General features: G+C 36.8%; 1 protein-coding gene across 1 annotated transcript in view; it reads left to right on the top strand.

The window, feature by feature from the left end:
- Positions 1-20665, top strand: part of LOC117399960 (neural-cadherin-like) — a 96002-nt gene that overhangs the window by 24679 nt on the left and 50658 nt on the right. Inside the window, exon 2 of the mRNA XM_059022456.1 lies at positions 20260-20454. Within this exon, the coding sequence (XP_058878439.1) occupies positions 20260-20454 (195 nt within the window). The remainder of the gene's footprint in view (positions 1-20259; positions 20455-20665) is intronic.

Genomic DNA, 20665 nt, shown 5'->3' with positions numbered 1-20665 from the left:
GGAAATTACTCCTAACTTCTTTTTTTTTATATAACGAAGAGAAAACAGTTTGTGCTTTACGGACCAATTTTATGCTTCGGTAATAATTTGTTCATAAACATTTCCATTTCTACATCTTTGAATTGAACAGCTCTGAATGGAAATGTTGCATTTATGGAAATCTGTCAGTTTACATTACAGAATATGTATATAATGAGTAGTTTGAATTACATGCTTCCTTTGTGATATCTGTAATAACATGTGGCATGCTGCCTTTGGATCTTCAATGTATACAGCCTTTAGTGACTCTAATCTGCAGGCTGCTGCAGAGACCACTGGAGTGTAAAGAGGTGCTGGGACAGCAGCAGCTTCTGGTCAGTAGCTATGACCATAAAGTTTGACTATTGCCAGCTCTATCAGGCACTGCTAATTTATCTCCAGGGTATATACAATGGAATTGTACCATTTAGTTTTCATTGCAATTCATCTTTGGAAGGGTATGTTTCGTGACTGCAGCTAGCTGATTATACTGTGTGAGCTATAGTGCTGTGTTGCTTTGCATGGATAGATGGCCCTAAGCCCTTGCATTCATTCAAACTCCTATCAAACTGCAATTTTCTCCTGTTGTAAACCATTGATAGTGGGCAGATGATACAGTACATCAACATTTAACAAGCACTATGTCAGTAGGCTGTATTCTTACAAAAAAAAGAAGGTTATGAATGAGCAATGCTTTTATTTGGACCTGAGTCCAGAGTTAATTATTTGAGATACTATGACAGAATTTTAAATAAAGTGCTCCCACCATAGCTGTTACCCACTAGTTCTCTCTAAAATATAAAATTACAAATGTTGCATTGAAGCAAAAGCTTAGTAACCCTAAGCCTAGTGCCATCCTATGGAACATGCACTAGGAAAAAAAGGTCACTCTTTTGTATCAGTCTTACTGGCGTGAGCATTGCATGTTTAGCTTCATGTTGATCCATTCCAGTAGCTTTATCATCTAAGTTTTTCACAGTTCACCACAGAAGACTCTTGGGGATTAGGTGGTATATTCTTTTTCATCTTTGTTCCTTCCTGTTATCTGTACTTTTTTTTATTAAATGATGGTCTGGATAATTAGAACGATGGTCTTGTCTGGAAAATCTACTGAATCAATTATGAATTTGAAAAAAAAAAAAAAACATCCAGCCTTCTAACTAGATTAGTAGTGTATATTTCAAAAAGAGGAAATAATTAGACAGATGAAAGACATAATTGTAAAGATTGTGAGTTCTGAAGGTAATGAACATGTACCTTGTGTTGGAGTCAATTTTGCCATATTAATAAAATCTATGTTCACTGTCGAAATGTATTTAATTGAATCTTCCCTTTTAAGAGTTCTGTGGTGTATCCTAGCGAATGCTTAGAAAAGTATAGTAAAACCAAGTAAAAGGAATAGTGGAAGCAAAGTAAAATACAGAAAAGTGCTTAAACATGTCAAATGCATAGCATTGAAAACCGCTACATAATGACTGCCAAATGACTTGTAGCACAGAATGTTATGAAACAAATATACATTTTCACTTAAGAGTGTAATACAGTTCATGCCTGATTCTTCCAATAATGAACAAGAATATAGCATCATCAAATGGCATACTGTTACACCTCGTTTCCATGGACAGCCAACTCGAGTCCACTCGAGTGAGCTCGAATTAGTCTGAATTCTCCCAGAACTTGAGTTGGGGAAAATGGAGGCATTTCCATGCTTTTCCCAAGTTACCACGTGAGTTGGGCAGGAAATACTTGCAAGTTAAAAGGTCAAGATGTGCATTCGCTGCAGACGGTATTACAGTCAAATTGTCAATGTTTTAAAACATAAATCCATGTAGATATTATTTTGCATTTGTTTCATGTAGAACATATACATCTGGCAGATGTATGCAGAACAGTGAAAGAAGCGCTGGATAAGGGACATAATGTGCCAGATGTCAAAGTGGATATGAGAATAGCAGTGATGAAGCCAATATGATTGAAAACATTAAAAGCAGACCGGACATTTCCATCAAAGGATTTAAAAAATCTGGAATTGATGATGCGATCAGAAACCCAGAGGCAGTGTAAACTGCGCCTGCTTCTGTAGCAGGACTGTTCTTTTTTATGTTAAGCATTTTTCATGTTCTTTTTTTCTTTATGAGGGTTTAATTAACAACCAAAATTATTTATGCCAGACTTGTTAGAAAGTCTGTAACAAAATGGTTGAATGTTAAAATAAATTAGTTATGCACCATATAAAACAAGGCTGATTTTGCTGCAGTGACATTGTAGATGCTAGTATAACGAGTTAGTGTAAATGAGATACTGTTTTAGCAGACAGATTTCATTAAGTAAACATTTATTTGAATCTTTTTGGAATTAGTATTGTAGCGATCTTGGTTAAAGGAGGCAGGCGCATCACACAGGGCGAGGCAATCCACACACAGGCGGAGGGCAGGCGTGAACCCGGGACCTCTCGCATTAAAGCATAGCGCCGATACCGCTGTACAAAAGAGCCGGCTCCTTTGCAAGGAGCATATATCGGGCTTATGTCTTTGTGTGTGATTACATCACCTACCAGCCCTGCTGCTGCCTACCCCCGTGCATGCTACAGTATAAATGCAAAACGAAGTGAAAAACGGCAATTCAAGAATTGTCAGGCTCCTGCCCCAACTCGAGTAATTTAAAAACATAGAAACGGAAGTGTGGGGGGGCAACTCGAGCACGTACCCGGGTTATGTGGTTCATGGAAACGTGGGGTGATTTGTTTCTTCAGAAATCCCTTTTTTTTTTTTAAACTAAATTAATAAACTAAACTTCCCTGGGAAATTAAAAACCTTAATCTTCCTAATTCCTGAAAACTGACAACTTCATAATTAGTAGAGAAGTTTTAAGTGTGGGAAGCTGCAAGACATAATGAAATGATTTGAACGTAGGCACTGGAGAACAGTTTATAGTCTCTAAGCACTGTCTTCCGTTCTAAACATTATACAATCCGAACAAGTGAATACTCATAAAATTAAAAGAGTGAGAGCCTGCAATATTGTTTAATTTATGAGGTTAGCATTTAGAGGTGAATCAGGGAAAAACAATTCAAATTACATAGCGCTAATGCAGTTTGCTTTTACTGGGCTGGATCAACACAAGAAAAGCAGCAGTCCGCATCAGCTCATCGTGTTTTCAAGCTCTTACAAATTCAAACCAGATGGAGCCAACCTATTTTAAAGCAATACATTTGCCAATTTTATATGGGTTAGAGGCACTTCCTCTTTCTCATCTCATTAATAGTTAACAGAAGAAAAGGGGGTAGGAATTAACAATGAAAATAAATAGCCTTGTACATATCTTTTTAATAATTTTCTGTTTCGAATAACAAAGAAAATGTAAAAATCTGCGAGCCGCTAGAATGATATTTTCCCCAGTGGCCTGGTGGGTTCTCTACCCTTCCTCCACAAATCCCTATTGTTTCTTTTAACTTGATCTCCTTTAGCCTTCCAACGTCAGTCATGTATTTCAGTGAGTATATTGGCGTGAAGAGGAGGTAATGGCTGTGACTGGAAAATGAAAAATGTTTGTGGGGATTTAACAACTGAACCTCCAGGCTGACAGTGGCATCATAGCCTTCATTATTCCCCACTAAATAGTCTATCAGAGGGCAGAGACTCCTGTTACATACCATGACTGCCCTCTGTGTCTGACCAGGCTACTGCTGATCTTCAAGGCTAACGACTCGGAATGTTTACTTGGCTTCCATAGTAACTAAACCTGTCAACGGCTCCTGCGACCTTAGATGGCATAATTCTCATGAAGAAATTAGGAAGTAATCCTAGGAATGCTTTTTAATTGGGAACAGGGAGCTTAATGGTTAATATCCAAATAATGAATTTCCCTGAGCTGAAAGAAAGCATCTGTGATAATGCTCTTCTAGGCAGGGGTGTAAATTGGGAGCTGAGGCTCTAATTATAAACTCCCTATCTTTAGCCCCCTTGCGTGTGAGAATTTTAACACTTCACGTTGTATGGAGCTGCACATGCAGGGCTTTTAAAACAAATTGAGTCGAATGGGAGTTCCTCGCAGGAAGCTGAGCGCGATCACGTGCTCAGCTTCACCAAAACTCCATGTCTCTGTTGTTTATTTCCTGACTGGTCTGACGCCACCCACTCCGGCCGTCTGTGACACGATCATACAGTAATAGAAATAAGTTGCCAAAGTAAGGTAAAAAGTCCTTCTCCTCCTCGTCCTCCTTTTTCTACCATTTTTTGGCAGATTTTTGAAGACCCCAGGCACTTTTATCCATGCATATGTATATTACAGGACATCCGAGTTTAAAGACAATTAACTTGTTTTGTCAACATGGAAATATACTAGGGAATGCATTTATTTTGACGTGTATCATTTATATTAAACAATTTGTTGATATTTTAGAAAGGTCTAGCATGCGGGGATTTGAAACTATAACCAGTTTGCAAGCATGTTGTGTTACTGAGATTTTTTTTTCTTTTTTCGAGTCATCTCATCATTCTGAGATTCTGATCTTGATCTCTGAAAAAATTTGGTTTCCTGTCAGTGTGACACTCATTGTGGTCCTTATTGGTGCAATGATGGACATTGACGAAATATTTTTGGTTTCTTTTTAATCACTCGATCATTCATCCTTGACCATGACACTCTTGAGTGACTGTGACTGAAGCATATGCACTTAATCACCTAATTCAGGGTTCTTCAGTAGGCGGCCACGGACCAAATCCGGCCCGCGAGATACTTTCTTTTGGACCGTCAAGTGCCAGCTGTCCTTCATTACAAAAGCTGAAATTGCTGATACATAAGATTATAAGGTCGCCGCTAGCCAGGGTATTTGCTTCACCTAACAAGTTTTTTTTGGCAGCCTAATACAGGAACAAGTCAGCTGATTGGCCAAGCTTTAATTCTGATGAGCTATCATTTTGGCATGCGTCACAAATCTCCGCCCATTTGCTTAGTTTTAGTGCCTCATTGGTTGAGCAATGAGAGAAGGCTTTGTGCAATATGGAAACAGCGGTAGTAATATTTTTTTTCTTTAGTGTGGCGAAACTATCTAAATATTCTTACAAACATTGCTGCACATTAATTCGAAGCCACATCTGTGTCTAAAATGGCAAGTGATGTGTGGGATTAACATAAAAAAACAACAAGAAGAAAGTGATGATCCTATTTTCTGTTATGAGGAGAGTAATAAACGAAAACCAAAATTGTGTTTTTTTTTCTTTGTACACGCCCCCTTTTCCACATATATTTTTGAAGAGTTTATTTAAGTTAAATTTGACAGTTTTCACTTGCATGCACAGCTTAAAAAAAGTAAACCCCAGTAATGCTATTAGTTTGTGAAAATGTGTAATTTGCCACTTTGTTTATTGCGAAGAAACTACAATGGCAGGATTTTTTTTTAAAAAAAGGAAAAGGAAAAAAAAGTGATGTACTGTTTCTGCCTGAAAGACACACGTCAAAAGAGTATAATTTTAAGTTTGACAGCCTCTACTTTATAGTTAATTCAGTGGAGCAAAGTAAAGCCTTCACAACCTATTCTGGAATATTATAGTTTTATATATTATTTTAGGATAAATAATATTGGAAATTGCTTTAATTTCACTAGATTTAGCTGGGAATTGTGCAGCATGTGATTGGAACAGGTAAGTGAAAGTAGTTTTTGGATTAATTTAACTTAAATACGATAGAAATGTACTTTAGCGTAGGTATTGTATTAAGTTATATGATTGATTTAACCTATTACGTTTTCAGACGTTGTCAGACCAAAAACATATTTTAAAAAAAATCTTCCGAAACACCAGATGTTTGTCTTCAATTTATCATAGAAAGGCTTGGGAAGTTGAGAGCGGCTGCTGTATGTTTAAAATGAGAAACAGTTTGGTTTTATTACATGAACAAACTTAAGTGCATATGTCTATATTTCCTTTATTTTTCATATGATAAACTAAGTATTGTTAGGAAAATTAGCAATGCGGCCACCAGTAAGTGCTCAGTCACAGGAAATTGGCTGAAGAAACCAAGCCTGTCAAAGAATTTTTATTTGGCCTTAAAAAAGAAATTCACCTACGGCACACCTCTCAAAGATGGCACGGTGAATATGCACTTAAGTTTATTTTCCCATCTGTTTACTGTCATGCCATGTATTTAATTTAGAAACTTTTAATTTACATTTAAACACAATGGAGCTAGAACATGCAAATTTAGACACCGTGCTACGCTTTTAATCAGGCGCTTAATAAGATGCTTAAATACAACATAAGTGCTTTCAGTTAACTTGAATGCTTGCTGCGCAGTAATTGTCAGAACATTTTCTAGTTTTAATAAAATTAAAGTTAATAACATGCTGTTTTAATAGCATTACAGTGAGATTTGTATAATTATTTGTTTGCATGATGTTGTTTGAATACTGGTCAGGAAATGATATTTGCTTTCTATTTTTATTATTAATGGTGATCAAACATTGTATCATATTAAGTAGTTATTTCTGAGATGTATTAGTTGATTGGTGCAAGTGTAGTGTTGGAACGTTTTGTTACTGTATGTAAAGTGTGATTGGATAGTCGGATTTTTATGACCATTTAAACAACCCCCCACCACTACACACATCTTGAGCCCCCTGTGGCCCCCCAAGGTTTGGACATTGCCTTATCTGGCCCGCCACAGAATGTAATTGAGTACCACTGTCCTAGTGCAATCATTGTAGCTACACACTGTTTAAAGTCTCAAAAGCTGTCTAAACATGTTGTCCTTAAGTGCACAGGACAGCACTTCATATTTAAAACAAATATTTCATTCCTGATTAAAACAAAACCCTGGACTGTTGGTGGAATCACTGCTATATAACATTGATCATGTTTCCTATAAAACGAAAACCTTTCCACAAAATATTTGAATTGTAAATTAATTTAAATACATTTTATATGAAATGCTAAATCAATTGATGCTGATGCTGAATCCAGTGGTTCTATTAAGTTTTTTTTTGTGAGGCAGCTCTATCCTGTTCTAAAATATTTGACTTTGTGGAAACATTGACAGTTTCTCTTCTAAGAGACGTCTGTTACTTAGGATTCAGTTTCTTCTTTACTGTTTGTCTATTATTCAAGCCTTGTGGTGCTGCCAGAGCTCCCACAGGCAAACTTGCATCAATCATCACTAATCCGCTATCTGTATAATGAAGATAAATAATACACTATAGTTTCTCATCGTTAATATATGTACAATTAAGTATGGTGTCAGTAAGCTTTTGGCATAAAAGCTGTAGGCCTATAATATTTTTAAATAATACACTAGGCTATTTTCTCTCATTAATATAATAAATAAAAAACAGGCATATACAAGCTAAAACTTTTTAAAGAAGATGGTAACTTTAGGTAAGTTTAAAAAGTGACATACATTTTCTGTATGTTTATGTTTCTATTGGACTAAACCCCAATTAGATTACATTCCCAGGGGATTTACAGGCCACATAGGTTAATTAATTAGAAGTGAAAAAAGGGTAGAAATGTTAGATTGTTCTGTTACAACAGACGTGTGAATTTGAATACAGTGAATTATAGGTTATGGGCGCACTATACTGAAAGGAATTATGTGTTATGGGAGTAGCATACTGAAAGGAATGCTTGCACTGTATCTTTCTTGTCATTTTGGGGTTTGAAAAACCTGCTTTAGAGGAATAAATGATCTGTAGTGGAGGATGGAAATAATTAAAGATGTGATTGAATGGATGGGAATGAGAACCGATTCCTCAAATCAGTGGTGGAGACATCTGAAGTCAACTCACTCCACAGGAAACCTTCACTTGTTCCTTTCGCTGGGAGAATGAAAGAAATGACAACACAGTTCATCTTTCAGAAGACAGTGTAGTTTGTTTATGAAACAATGGCAGCTTCTTGATGCTGAGACACATGCAGCTTTGAAGACCAGTGTTTCTGTCCATCACATCAATTTGGAAAATTCTAGTAAGCAAAAAAATGTTAATTTCTCATTTTCAATAACATGTCACTGGAGAATATTGAAATACTGGTCCATATGTCTTTGTAATGTGTCTATGAAATGAGCAGTTTCTATTGCAGCACACGAGTCAGTTGAGACATTTTATGTAAGTCAGAAAACATTATCTCGCAATGTTACGTGTCTCACATTGGTTCTTACCACTAATTACCAGTCTAAAACCAATGGGAGGCATTTAGCAAAAAAAACAAAAAAACAAAAAAAAACCCATTGCGATTTAGAATAAGAGATTAAAACAGTAGAAACAATAAAAAAGACAAAGGGATTCAATTTCAGACCCGTGGGTTTCATTTTTAATAGCTGATGTTACGCAGTTGCTCAGTTTTATATCATTAAGTGGTGTTTTTCTCCCTCTTCGTTTTGATTTCTTCCTCTTAGAATTGTTTTTTTCTAAATTCCTGAGAGGAAGAGAGAGGGGAGAGACTAGATGAAGGTTGTGTATTATAACATGGTAAACCCAGCAAGGGGCTTCAATCTCTCTGAGATCTCCCTGAGTGAAACACAGCATAAACACGTACTGTGTTTAGTTATTTTATATGCACTGTTTTCTTTAGATTAACTGTGAAAACTTGTCATTATTGGTTTTGTTATGTTACTGACAGTTGTCAGTCAGTGTAGACGTAAATAAAATGCATATGTTATGTAGTAGATAGAGTGATTTTATTGCTGATGCGGTAAAGTGGGTAATTCATCCCTAACCACAACCTTTATTAAGATAAAGCTCTCAAGAGTTTCATTTCAGAGTTGGTAATGTCAATGTAAAATACTGTATTTAGTAAAGATTATCATATTCATATAATAATGAAGTTCATACAGTGTTAATACTTTGCTACAGTATGTGTACAGATACAATATAATGGGTATTTATTTCTCTGATTTTAAGAAGAATTAAATCAGGCCACTATAGACAGGAGGGGAAAACCATGAAAACAAGCATCAGTGTGAAAACTCCAGGGACACTGCATTGTAAGCAACGTCAGGGACATCAAGTAGAAATGTTAAGAGGGCTCTGCTCAACACTTCTGTAGGAAATGGCAGTTGTTCCTCAATGGAGGTGCAAGGGTTGGCCAGTCAGTGCATATCCAAGGCTGTTAGCAAGAGCTGCCAAGCCTTAGGCATTTTTCTGTATCACATGTGCTTTATTTTACCAGATATACTGTCTACTCATGTCAGTTCCCCCCAAGGTCAGACATTGGTTGTATTTTGTTAATCTTTTTGAAGGGTGCTTTGAGAATGAGTTTTAATAATATTGTTATAAGTTTGTAAGAAATAACTTTAAGTTAAAATTTGTAAAGTTATCAGAGAAAAACTCAAGAAATTGGTGCTTACGAGTTTTGTTGTTTTATATAAAAAAAGAAAAAAAAGAAAGCTAGAGAACTTAGCATTTTGTTAAAATTAAACTAAATGAGCTTGATCCACAATCACTTTTTTAAAAAACAGAAAAACAAACTAGCCAGCAATTTGTTAGGTGTTTCCTTTTGGAAACACAGTGACACAAAATCTGTGTGCAACCAGGCCAATAATCCACTTTATAACTCTCTAACTGAAAACTTTAGGCCCCGGCTTAATCCTTAAATCTCCTTAGGCCTGGCCTTACAGTCACTGTGAACCGAAGAAGAACTCTCTTCAAATTAAAAAAAGGGCTCTGCTTTCCCAAGATACACACCGGCTAGCAAGGCAAAAATGAATGTGGCAGCTTTGTGGAGTCATACAAGACTCTTTCTTCCATTGTTGTCCCTTTCCATAAACAGGCCTCCATATGCTTGCAAGCCTGCTCGTTTAAATAAAAATAAAAAGTGGCGCTACTTAGCACTTCTAGTAGCACAGTTTACACTAACAATAGACAAATCTTTTTTTTTTTGATCAATAGGTCGCGCCCAGGTCCTTGTGTGTGTATTAAGGAGAGTTGTACTACAGCTGTAGGTATTATATCCATTGTCTTCAACAAACACAGATGAACTATTTTTCCCATGTTAGAAAACATTGCCATTCATTACTCTGTATAACTACCCTGGCCTCTATTCTGAAGCGGGCTGATTAAACCAGCATGTGTCCTGAGGAGGGAGTACTATACTTTATATGAAGCTATTTAAGTGGAAAATCAAGTTGCGCCAAGGCTATTTTACCTGCATTATAGTGTACCAAAGAATTTGAATTCAGAGATCCTGTGGAGGATTAGTATGAATTGTTAAACAAGGAGCTGTCAGAGCTTCCCAGCATGACACACTTCAGCCCTGCTGGGCCTAGTTTAGCCTCAGCCCTTTTAAAGGCCACCTCACTAAGTCTGGATCCTTTTTACTGTTCCTTTTGATTGACACACTGATAAGTATTTAAAGACACATAACTCTCAAGAGAATAAAAAAGAATACGGTTTGGAAGCCCGGCACGTCTCACAGGGTGAAAGGAGATCAAATAGTTCAGGAAAGTCGGCAGTATTTTTTTTTAAACCAAAGGAAAATTAGCTGGAAAGAAGCTGAGGAATTTTAGCCTTTTTTTCAGAGGATGTGGTTATTGAAATTATTCAATTATGTATTAAGCAGTATTATTTATACAATTATTATAAAATTATTTAAAATAATCTACATTTTTGTTTATTCCTATCTCTGTTTCCCGTAATGAAGATGTTTTATGCCCCTTGCAACTGAAACAGAGATTTCTGAAATTTGAAATGAACTAAACTGCAATCCATATGAGGGGGTGGAACTTATTAGAGAAACCAACACCTGCTACTGGCTTTTAAATAATCCAAATTTCATTTGACATACAGTTCGTATAGGAGCCTGGGAGAGGCCAGACTTTTTCTCTTCCATTCAGTGACAGTGCCTTGTCAGTCTGAAACACAGACACGCCTGAATGACAGAGAGCCCCCCTTACAGCTGGCAAATATGCTGCTCCGGCTTGTTTCTGTTAGCAAGATGACAAGGTGCATTTCTATTGGCGGACTTCAAATGACATGACGGGGAACTTCTGGAGAGTCAAAACAGCAGCCTTTTTTTTTCCTTCTGGTACGTTTGATTGTCAGTTTTTGAAAAGAAAATTTTACATAAATCGTAAATAATAAATGAGTCCTTGCATACATTTTTTAAATGTTTTATTTTTTAATGCAGAACAAAAGTTTTGTTATTCATAATTTAAATCAAAGTTCCATATTTCCAGAGTCTTTTTCTTCTGAGTTGGAGTGGGTAAGTTACAGAGTTATTATAAAAACATTATCCAGAATAGGTGTAAAGTCTGTATGAATTATTAACTGTAGTCCTAAGAATAGTTTTAAAACTCAAAGTAACAGCAGTTTAAATGGGTCACTGCAGAAAGAGACATCATTTTTTGTTGGTTTCAGCACACCTAGAAGTAAAACTTAATCGTTCTCTTTTAGTGTCAGGCATCTTCAAATAAATGATTTCCTTCAGAAACTGCTAATGATATGCGCTTGGAGATCAAATATCCAAGACTTTAATCTTTTCTCTTATCATGTCGTTTTTTTTTTTGTTTTTTTTTTAATCCGTGGAACTTTGTCATCATAAAACTGTAGCTCAGCAGTGGAGGACTCAACACTAGAATTATTATTATTATTTTATTTAGGATTACCAAACCTACGCCTTTAAAATAAGCACAGTTCAGACCAATTTTAATCCCAAATCCTTTTGAATAATCACATAAGAAAAATAACTTTGGATAAATATAAGTACAAGACTTGAGTGTGTGTTTTGCGTATCGGCCAATGGCACAGGTCTAATAAGCATTCTGATTATGCAACCTATAAATAGGAAACATTAATGTCCAAATGTGAATTCAAATCACATCAAAGTGGAACATCCCATCATGCTGTTTAAACCACAGTGCCTGCCGGAGATGTATTGAACTATCTGCTAATGTGCTAAATAGATTATGGTGTTTGCTGAGGCTTTTCTACACAGTTGTGGACACAGTTGCTTATTTAAATGAGTCTGCAAAGTCCTTGACTGTTGCTAGAAGGCGTATTTATTTATTGTCTGTAATAGTTATTCTATTTCTGGAAAAGCAAGCCACGGCTTTTGAAAGGATCTTGTGTTATCCTGAGACAGTGTTAAACATCCAGAGGATATTGCTAAGAGAGAGAATGGTCGTTGCATGGTGGCAGGGAATCATTTTGTTGTTCTCATTGATGTTTTTATATATTCTAGGCCTCATTTGCGAAAGGACTCTAAATATGGAGTTGGCGCGCACTTAAAGCAGTTAGCCTAACGTGCACGATAAATCTAAATTTAGTGCCCCATTTACTAACAGAGAACGCATTAATTTACTTGCAGTTTGGCTAATTTACATACCATACCGTGCATGTTACATGTCTTGTGAGCGATAATTTAATGTGCAGTGACCACCATGATACCAGTCCAGGCGTATCTTTTGGTCAGTAGCTTATTGTGAAGGTGGAGGTGGCTTACATTGACCGAAAATGAGTGAGCAACAGACAGAGCACTCAGCAGCATATACAATAAAAGCAATGTTGTGCAATGGCATATTTTTCCCTCTGTGGGGAATATGTAATATAATTCCCTTTGAGCTTTAGCAGGGCTTTTTTGTGTAAATCGCAGTTTATTAAATAGGTTGCAATTAAAGCTTAATGGCATAGTTTAAAATAAATAGTTAATACAGTACTCTAAAGCAGGGATGTCAAACATACGGCCCATGGGGCAATTTTTTGGCATCTCGCCCATTACTTTATAAAATTGCATCAATGTACTGTATTGTTATGGAATTCTTTAAAACACGCTTATATAACACGTGTATTCAACACGTGCATTCTGTCTGCATTGTATGAGTGAGATACCCATTAAGCCAATCACAGCTCACAGAGGTAGTAAAATAGCCAATCAGATGGCACACAGGATCCGTTTCCTCACGTACATAATTTTGGTTAGGATAATTAGTAGCGAAAAAGTAATTGTAGATGTCACGGAAGCGAAAGGTGGAGGCGCAACACAGAAGATTCCTAAATCGTTAGCCAGATTGTTTTCACTGAATAATCTTTACAATAAGGCAACATGTCTGATTTGCCGTGCAATGGTTGCAGTTATGAAATATTATACCATTCAATGTTACTATGACACGCTCCACAAAGCAACACATTTTGAGTTTACTGGAAATTAAAGAGGCTATGGAGTCTCAACGAAAGGAAAGGACTCTTAACTTCAAGAAGCCATGGAAAGTGCAGAATTACCTTGAAAGAAATTAACTGGTGGGATTACAACAGAGAGTCACCATATATGACTGAGCAAAAGAGTGGATTGGCCAGCAGAGTTACTGGATTCTGCATCAACTACATTATGTGGAAAAGTTGCAGAATTAGAAAATGTAATGAGCATTATTATCAAGTGTGTGAGAAAAGAAGTGTCCTGACAGAAGTCATGAAAAGGTGCAATTCAAAGTAGTACTGTTTACTATTTCACATTTTCACAGCTTGTCAATATCTTTTTTTTTTCCAGTGCTGTTAACTTTATATTTTGGGATATAAGTTAAATATTGAGACATAGCATTATATACTCAGACATCTTTTTTTGTTGTTGTTTGAGATTTCCATTGAAATAAAATACTCTTCTATTTCTCATTATATTACATTTGTGAGTTTTTTTCTCAGTGTTCTAGGAAAGCTGCTTTTAGTTAATGTGTTTTGTGTAAATTAGTATATTTGGGTATATTAGCCTACATACAATTTATATAGACATTTTTACTTACATTCCGAAGTGTATGTATATATATATATATATATTTGTTAAGGTGCAGCCCATCAAGTGAACACTTAACTTAAATGGCCCTTGTTGCCAGATTTTTCTGTTCAAACAAATTTTTATTTATTTTGCGTTAGTGAATCTGTGAATCAAACGAACAAATCTGTTGAATTGATTCACTAAACTGAATGAATCAAATTAATCCAGTCAGTAAAAAGAATCAAACTGCACATCACTAGTTTTTAGGCCAGAAAAAGAGGTTTAAATAGCGCGCCTATCAGTGGTTAAAGCCCATTTTCCAAACAAACTAATTATCGCTCACTTTAATGTGCACAATACAGTCATCGCCCTTTAGTAAATACGGTGTGAATGAAGCTTATCTTATTATTCAGAGTGGGGTGCCTCATTTACTGTAAATACATTATTGTGTATTACCATATAGATCACATGTTCATTCTAATTACCATAGTATGGCACAATAAAATGAGTGTGCACCATAATATGCCCACTATTTTTGCGATAATTAATAAAATTGCAATAGTAAATACGGAAATCATTAACATGCACAGTAATTGCAATTATTGAGCACCATAAAGTTTAGCGCCCTTTCGTAAATGAAGCCCTCTGTCTGGAATATTGCTTATAATTGAATGAGCCTTGACTTTTTTTTCTTTTTTAAGATTCTCATCTCTGTTTCTGTTAAAAACGTTGTTTATGATAACTGCTGACAGCTCATAAAGGCAACATCAAATGATTTGGGCTTATGATAAATAGGAGTTGAGAATTTAGTCAGAAAGAATCCTAATGTATATTCCTATTTTCAATACAATTAAAATGCTAATTTTGGAGTTTCTACGTGCACCCAAGTTTTTATTAGTTTTTTAAAAGCAGTGTAGTGAATGTTACATTGGATCACCTAGTTGTTTATGTGTATGTTTTTAGTTCTGTATAGGTCACTTAAGTCACTTCTCTAATCATAGTTCTGAAGGGCTCTTCTTAAAAAAACAGCAACTGCACATTCAAAAGCCATCATTGCTGTTACTAGGTAAGTCCCACTTTTTTGAAACCAAGAAAAAGTTTTAAAAAGAGTTAAGGAGGTTCATGGACCACAATACTGCTTAGTGTAATTAATACTTTATCAGTTTGTCAGTTTGATGCCTATCATTTAAGCATCTTACATACAAGAATTTGGAAACTTGAGATGACATGTTCTTGCACTGAAGGCTTAAATTTATACAGCATTGTGACGGGGCAGAGGCCCTGCACATGTGTTGTGTTGAGTTGGCAGGGAAGGAGTTAATCTCTCCCTGCCAAATGCATGTGAGAATGTGGCTGGATTGAATAATTGATGTCATTTTAATTAGGCTCCAGCCACAGGTGTATTAAAAGGCAGTCAGGCTCCTTTGTGAGAAGGAGGAGTTTGGGTGAGTGTTTGTTCCTGTGTTAGGTACTATTTGAACCCTGGTCTAGTGAAGGCAAATGCCCGGCCAACCAGGGTAATGTTTTGTGTAAACCTTTTGTTTGGCCACTGGGCCGTATTTGTTTTGTGTTATTTATGTTTATTTGTTTAATAAACATGCACATGTGTGCATCATTATTTCATTACAAATTAAGTTGTATAAATGGAAAGAAAGCCCCAAACACAATTTCGTTATTCGGCACATACAGGAAAGAGCAACAACGCAGTAAACATGATTTGTAAATAAACAGTATAAAATGGCACTTAATTAACAACATGCCCGTAGGAAGCCTGTTCTCCGGTACTAGATCAGAAAGTGGGACAGACTCTATAGGATCTTTAATTAGGATGCACGCTCCCTCAGTGAGTCAGCTTGCTATCAGCTAGCAGATGGAGTGCTGTAGTTACCAGATTCTTCAGCAGGGGCATTGCGTCCACAGTCATCTTCTGCTGTGCACTTCTTTGTTCCTAAAGTCTCCCCCCTCTTGAGACTGGGCTGAAGCGAGTATTGCTCAAATGAGTTTTTAACTTTTTAAGAATGATGCTTCACATGGTTATGGTGATCCAACACAACTTCCTGCAAACTTAATTTGTAGAGTGTTTAAAAGTGATAAAATACATAGGGGGTCTGCTATTTGGAATAATGTTGTGTTGCTGTTATTTGTCCAACAATAATTAGGTTTCAAATTGAGCTTGAAACCACAGGAATACAGTGTTATGTTGTCTTTAACTATTAATCTTCATTCTGTGGTACTGGCAAAGTAGTGAGCTAATGGATAGCTCTTGCAACCCTGGGGTTCCTTCCACTGCAGACAATTACTTGCTTTCTTGCATGTTTCATCTGCAGACATAGTTTTTCATTGAAGTCTTTAATCTTTTTAACAGCCCTAGTTTTTGCTATATCTTGTCAATTTGTTTTGTATGGAATTAACTTTGTATTTGAAGTATTTGCAGATCATGAATTACGGAAAAAGATTTAAATGTCATTTTAAAAATAAAATACTTGATAGTGTTTCATGAATAAGGCTGCAATCTATATTTGAGTTAATATGTAATTACATATATGAATTACTCTTAGACAGACTAAGGTAGCTGCACAGTGTTTATTAAAAGTTTATTTTTTTTAGATTGATCACTCAGAAACAAAGTAATAGGGAGTATTTATTGCTGAGTTGTGATTCAGCTTGCTTGACATTTCTATTGTCTTGTTTATTTTAGGCTTCACATGTCCATAGGCATTTACATTTTCATGATGTGCATTACTATTAAAAGAAAAAAGATACAGTATTTATTGCCTTGCACAGAATGAGTAGGCTTTTCTGCTGTTGGTGATCATAAAAATCAGTCATATATATTATCATATAAGGTTGGTGAGAGGAAAGTGGAAATCGCTCTTACCATCTATCACAATGTTCCCCTGCCAGTCTTTCCCTGTAATAACATTGCATTTATAGGTTATCACAGCAGGAATAGCAACATGGCCAGCTGAGCCCTTAAAACACCAGATGCAAAATCACAAACAAAAAGGTATTGTGGGGCAAAACTGGGCTTCTGCACTGATATTTATTCAACAATAAAAAAATAACAAAACTAATAAATACACTTTTAAAACACAAAATAAAATCACAAGGGCCAAGGTAAATAAAAAATAAAAGTTAGTTAGTCAGTCTCTCTCTCTCTCTCTCTCTCTCTCTCTCTCTCTCTCTCTCTCTCTCTCTCTCTCTCTCTCTCTCTCTCAATAATTAACAATTACCAAATTAAGGCTCCAGCCACATTCTCACATGTGTTTCTGGCAGGGAGGAATTTGACCTCCTCCCTGCTGATCAAAATAATAATTCTGGTAATAATAGAAAAATATATATATACAATAACATAACAACAAAATAATAACAATAACAACAAAATAATTATATATATATATATATATACAGTGCCGTGAAAGTATTTGCCCCCTGTCTGATTTTCTGCATTTTTGCATATCTTTAACACTGAATGTTATCAGATCTTCAACCAAAACCTAATATTAGATAAAAGGGACCCTGAGTGAACAAATAAGACAAACATTTGTTACATATTTCATTTATTTATTAAAGAAAGTTATGCAACACCCAATGCCCCCGTATGAAAAAGTAATCGCCCCCTTAGACTCAATAACTGGTTACGCCACCTTTAGCAGCAATAACTGCAACCAAACGCTTCCTGTAGTTATTGATTAGTCTCTCACAGTGCTGAGACCCACTCCTCCATGCAGAACTGCTTCAACTCAGTGACATTTGTGGGTTTTCGAGCATGAACTGCTCGTTTCAGGTCCTGCCACAACATCTCAATGGGCCATTCCAAAACTTTAAATTTCTTGTTCTTCAACCATTCTGATGTAGACTTGCTTGTGTGTTTTGGATCATTGTCTTGCTGCATGACCCAACTGCGCTTCAGCTTCAGCTCACGGACGGATGGCCTGACATTCTCCAGTAGAATTCTCTGATACAGAGCAGAATTCATGGTTCCTTCAATGATAGCAAGGCGTCCAGGTCCTGATGCAGCAAAGCATCCCCAAACCATGACACTACCACCACCATGCTTGACCGTTGGTATGAGGTTCTTACTGTGGAATGCAGTGTTTGGTTTTCGCCAGACATAACGGGGCCCATGTCAGCCAAAAAGTTCCACTTTTGACTCATATGTCCATAGAACATTGTTCCAGACCTCTTGAGGATCATCCAGGTGCTTTTTGGCAAACTTGAGACGAGCATTCATGTTTTTCTTGGTGAGCAATAGTTTCCGCCTTGCTACTCTGCCATGAATCCCATTTTTGCCCAGTGTCTTTCTGATGGTGGAGTCATGAACACTGACCTTATCCGAGGCGAGAGAGGCCTGCAGATCCCTGGATGTTGTTCTAGGGTTCTTTGTGACTTCCTGGACGATTTTACGCCTTGCTCTTGGAGAGATTTTGGCAGGACGGCCACTCCTGGGAAGATTCACTACTGTCCCAAACTTTCTCCATTTGGATAATATGGCACTGACTGTGGTTCAGTGGAGCCCCAGAGCCTTTGTAACCCTTTCCAGACTGATAGGCATCAACAACTTTTTTCCAGAGGTCTTCAGGAATTTCTTTTATTCGTGGCATGGTGTGCCTCTAGAACCTGTGTGCTGACAACTTCACTCTGATGGTAAGGGCCAAAGTTAGTCAGATTTATATTGGGCAGGGCTGGCCCAAATCAGGCCTGGTTGTTAACCAAAGTACTCAAACAGCTGACCCTAGTTATCCCTTTAATTGGGTTGAGTTAACTAGGGGGGGCAATAACTTTTTCACACCTGAAGATTGCATGTTTGATTACCTTGCACACCAAACAAATGAAAGAAGCACCACTCTTTGGTGTCATTTTTTCTCTCAGACTCCCTCTATATACTACTACAACCCACAAAAAAATCTGACCAAATACAATGTGGAAAATGTGCAAAAATGCAGAAAATCAGACAGGGGGCAAATACTTTTTCACGGCACTGTATATATATATATATATATATACAGTTGTCCCGTGTTATACCGCCCCCCTTTATAACGCCACCCTCGCATACCGCAATCTATTCTCTCTGAACAAATGTCACCAGTATAAAAACAATGCTTTTTTTACTTGTTATATCACCACTCCGCTGTCCGCCATCTGTCAACTTCCCAAGCCAAGCAAAAGTATAAGCATTGTAGCTTAAATTATTTTGTAAAATAAATATATGGCAGTGTTCAATGGGGGATAGTATTCAGCAGGCTTACAGTCGTGCCACAAATGTTTAAATAACCAGTGCAGTACAAAAAAGAAATCGTACGCTTTGTTTTTATGAATTGTTGTTTAGGTGATTTGACACAAAATGAGTGTTTGTTTATTTATTCATTTATTTATTTATTTATTTATTTATTTTAAGCAGAAATTTGTAATTTTCTTATTGTGGCAGCATACAAAAAACATAACTGATTGTATTAAATCAGTAGAAAATATGTGATAAAATACTATGTGCTGTAAAGCCCTCTTTGTGGGTTTGCAATACCTCTACGCTTTCAACGCCGACCATCAAGTTTTTGCTTTTCAGGTTGCACAGTATCCTTCAACAGTGATTTATAGACTTGTGCAGTAGCTTTGACTTGGTGTTGATAGGAGAGTTTTAAAAGAGAGTGAAGTGGCCCATTGAAACTGAATTTATGTCTGCCCTGTATCGCCTCAGCATTCTGCACATTAAAGTAAAACCAGGAGCTCAAAGGTTCCTATTCCAGCCCATCACCTTTCATTACAAACCCCAGTCATTGTTTTAAAACCAGAGGCAGAAACTGAACAAGCCCTTCAAAGTGAGCCCTGAGATTATTATTCAATCTCAAGGGGCCCCTGTTTTTTCTTTAAGGTGTTTGTTTTATCAGTGCAATAAATAACCTGCGTTTTACGCATTTATTGATATAGTGACTATAGCAACTGCACATGCAGTGTTCATTAGATTGAACCAATGGTTAGTATGTTAAAGGCTTCAGTGTGAACTTCCAAATAATGAAAAACAATAAAAGGTCCAATGATCGCTTTCCATTGAGTTACATTTAAGGGAACATACCCTTAAAACCTATAGCATTGTAATGAGAAAGTCTTTGCACTCTAGTTCCATTCTTTTTCATTATTTGTCACTTATTTTCAGTTATTCTGTTCTTAGGCTACTTTTGAGGTCTGAAATGTAGGGAGTTCACTGCAAAACAGTGGCATAGCTATATGTAACAGAATCCACAAATACTTTGGTGATTCTGCAAGGTTTGTAGGGGTCACCTTTGCTGTGGGGTCTGTAGCCCTTCACCTCATGCTAAAAACACACCCGGCGTGATAGTAAAAGCAGTCATCATGACAGCAGTGCTTGATTGACCCAGATGTGCACACAAACAGACCAGCCGTACCTACCAGCAGTAAATGCGATGAACTCCTGTTCCCTTGAGGGTCATTTCTTAGTACCGCTGTAAGATCATGTGGATATTGCACTGAGGAGGAGGTGAACTACTTCCCTGCTTGTATCGATGCTAAGTGTTTTGTTTTTGTGTTGTAGGTGATAACTGGTATTTTTGCCACCTGACCCTGACAGTGCCCAATGTTTCCAGTTTGGAGTGGACCATGTTCCCATTCCCCTCTTTGGCAGCTGTTGCCCCCGATGCAGCGAAGGGCACCTCGGTTTATAAGCTCTCTGCGAGTCACAGGGGCAGTGATGGACCACCACAGGCAGCCCAGTACATTCTGATTGAAGGTAAGAAGCAACAGACAGTGATATGAAATCAACGTTGAAAGCTTTCCAGTGCACACTAGAGACACTGTCAGCTAAATTAGCAACAAATGTTGTTTCCAGCATAATGGAGTGATAAAAACTGATCAGATTACACATACTTACAGTCTAATGTACAGCATAGTCCTTGTCTTTTATTTTTTTAGTTTTTATAGTGATTTCATACAGCTGCTGT

This window comes from Acipenser ruthenus, chromosome 4, assembly GCF_902713425.1.
Source record: "Acipenser ruthenus chromosome 4, fAciRut3.2 maternal haplotype, whole genome shotgun sequence".
Classification (NCBI taxonomy): domain Eukaryota; kingdom Metazoa; phylum Chordata; class Actinopteri; order Acipenseriformes; family Acipenseridae; genus Acipenser; species Acipenser ruthenus.
Note: the sequence above shows the minus strand (reverse complement) of the source record. Positions and strands in the feature narration are given on the sequence as shown.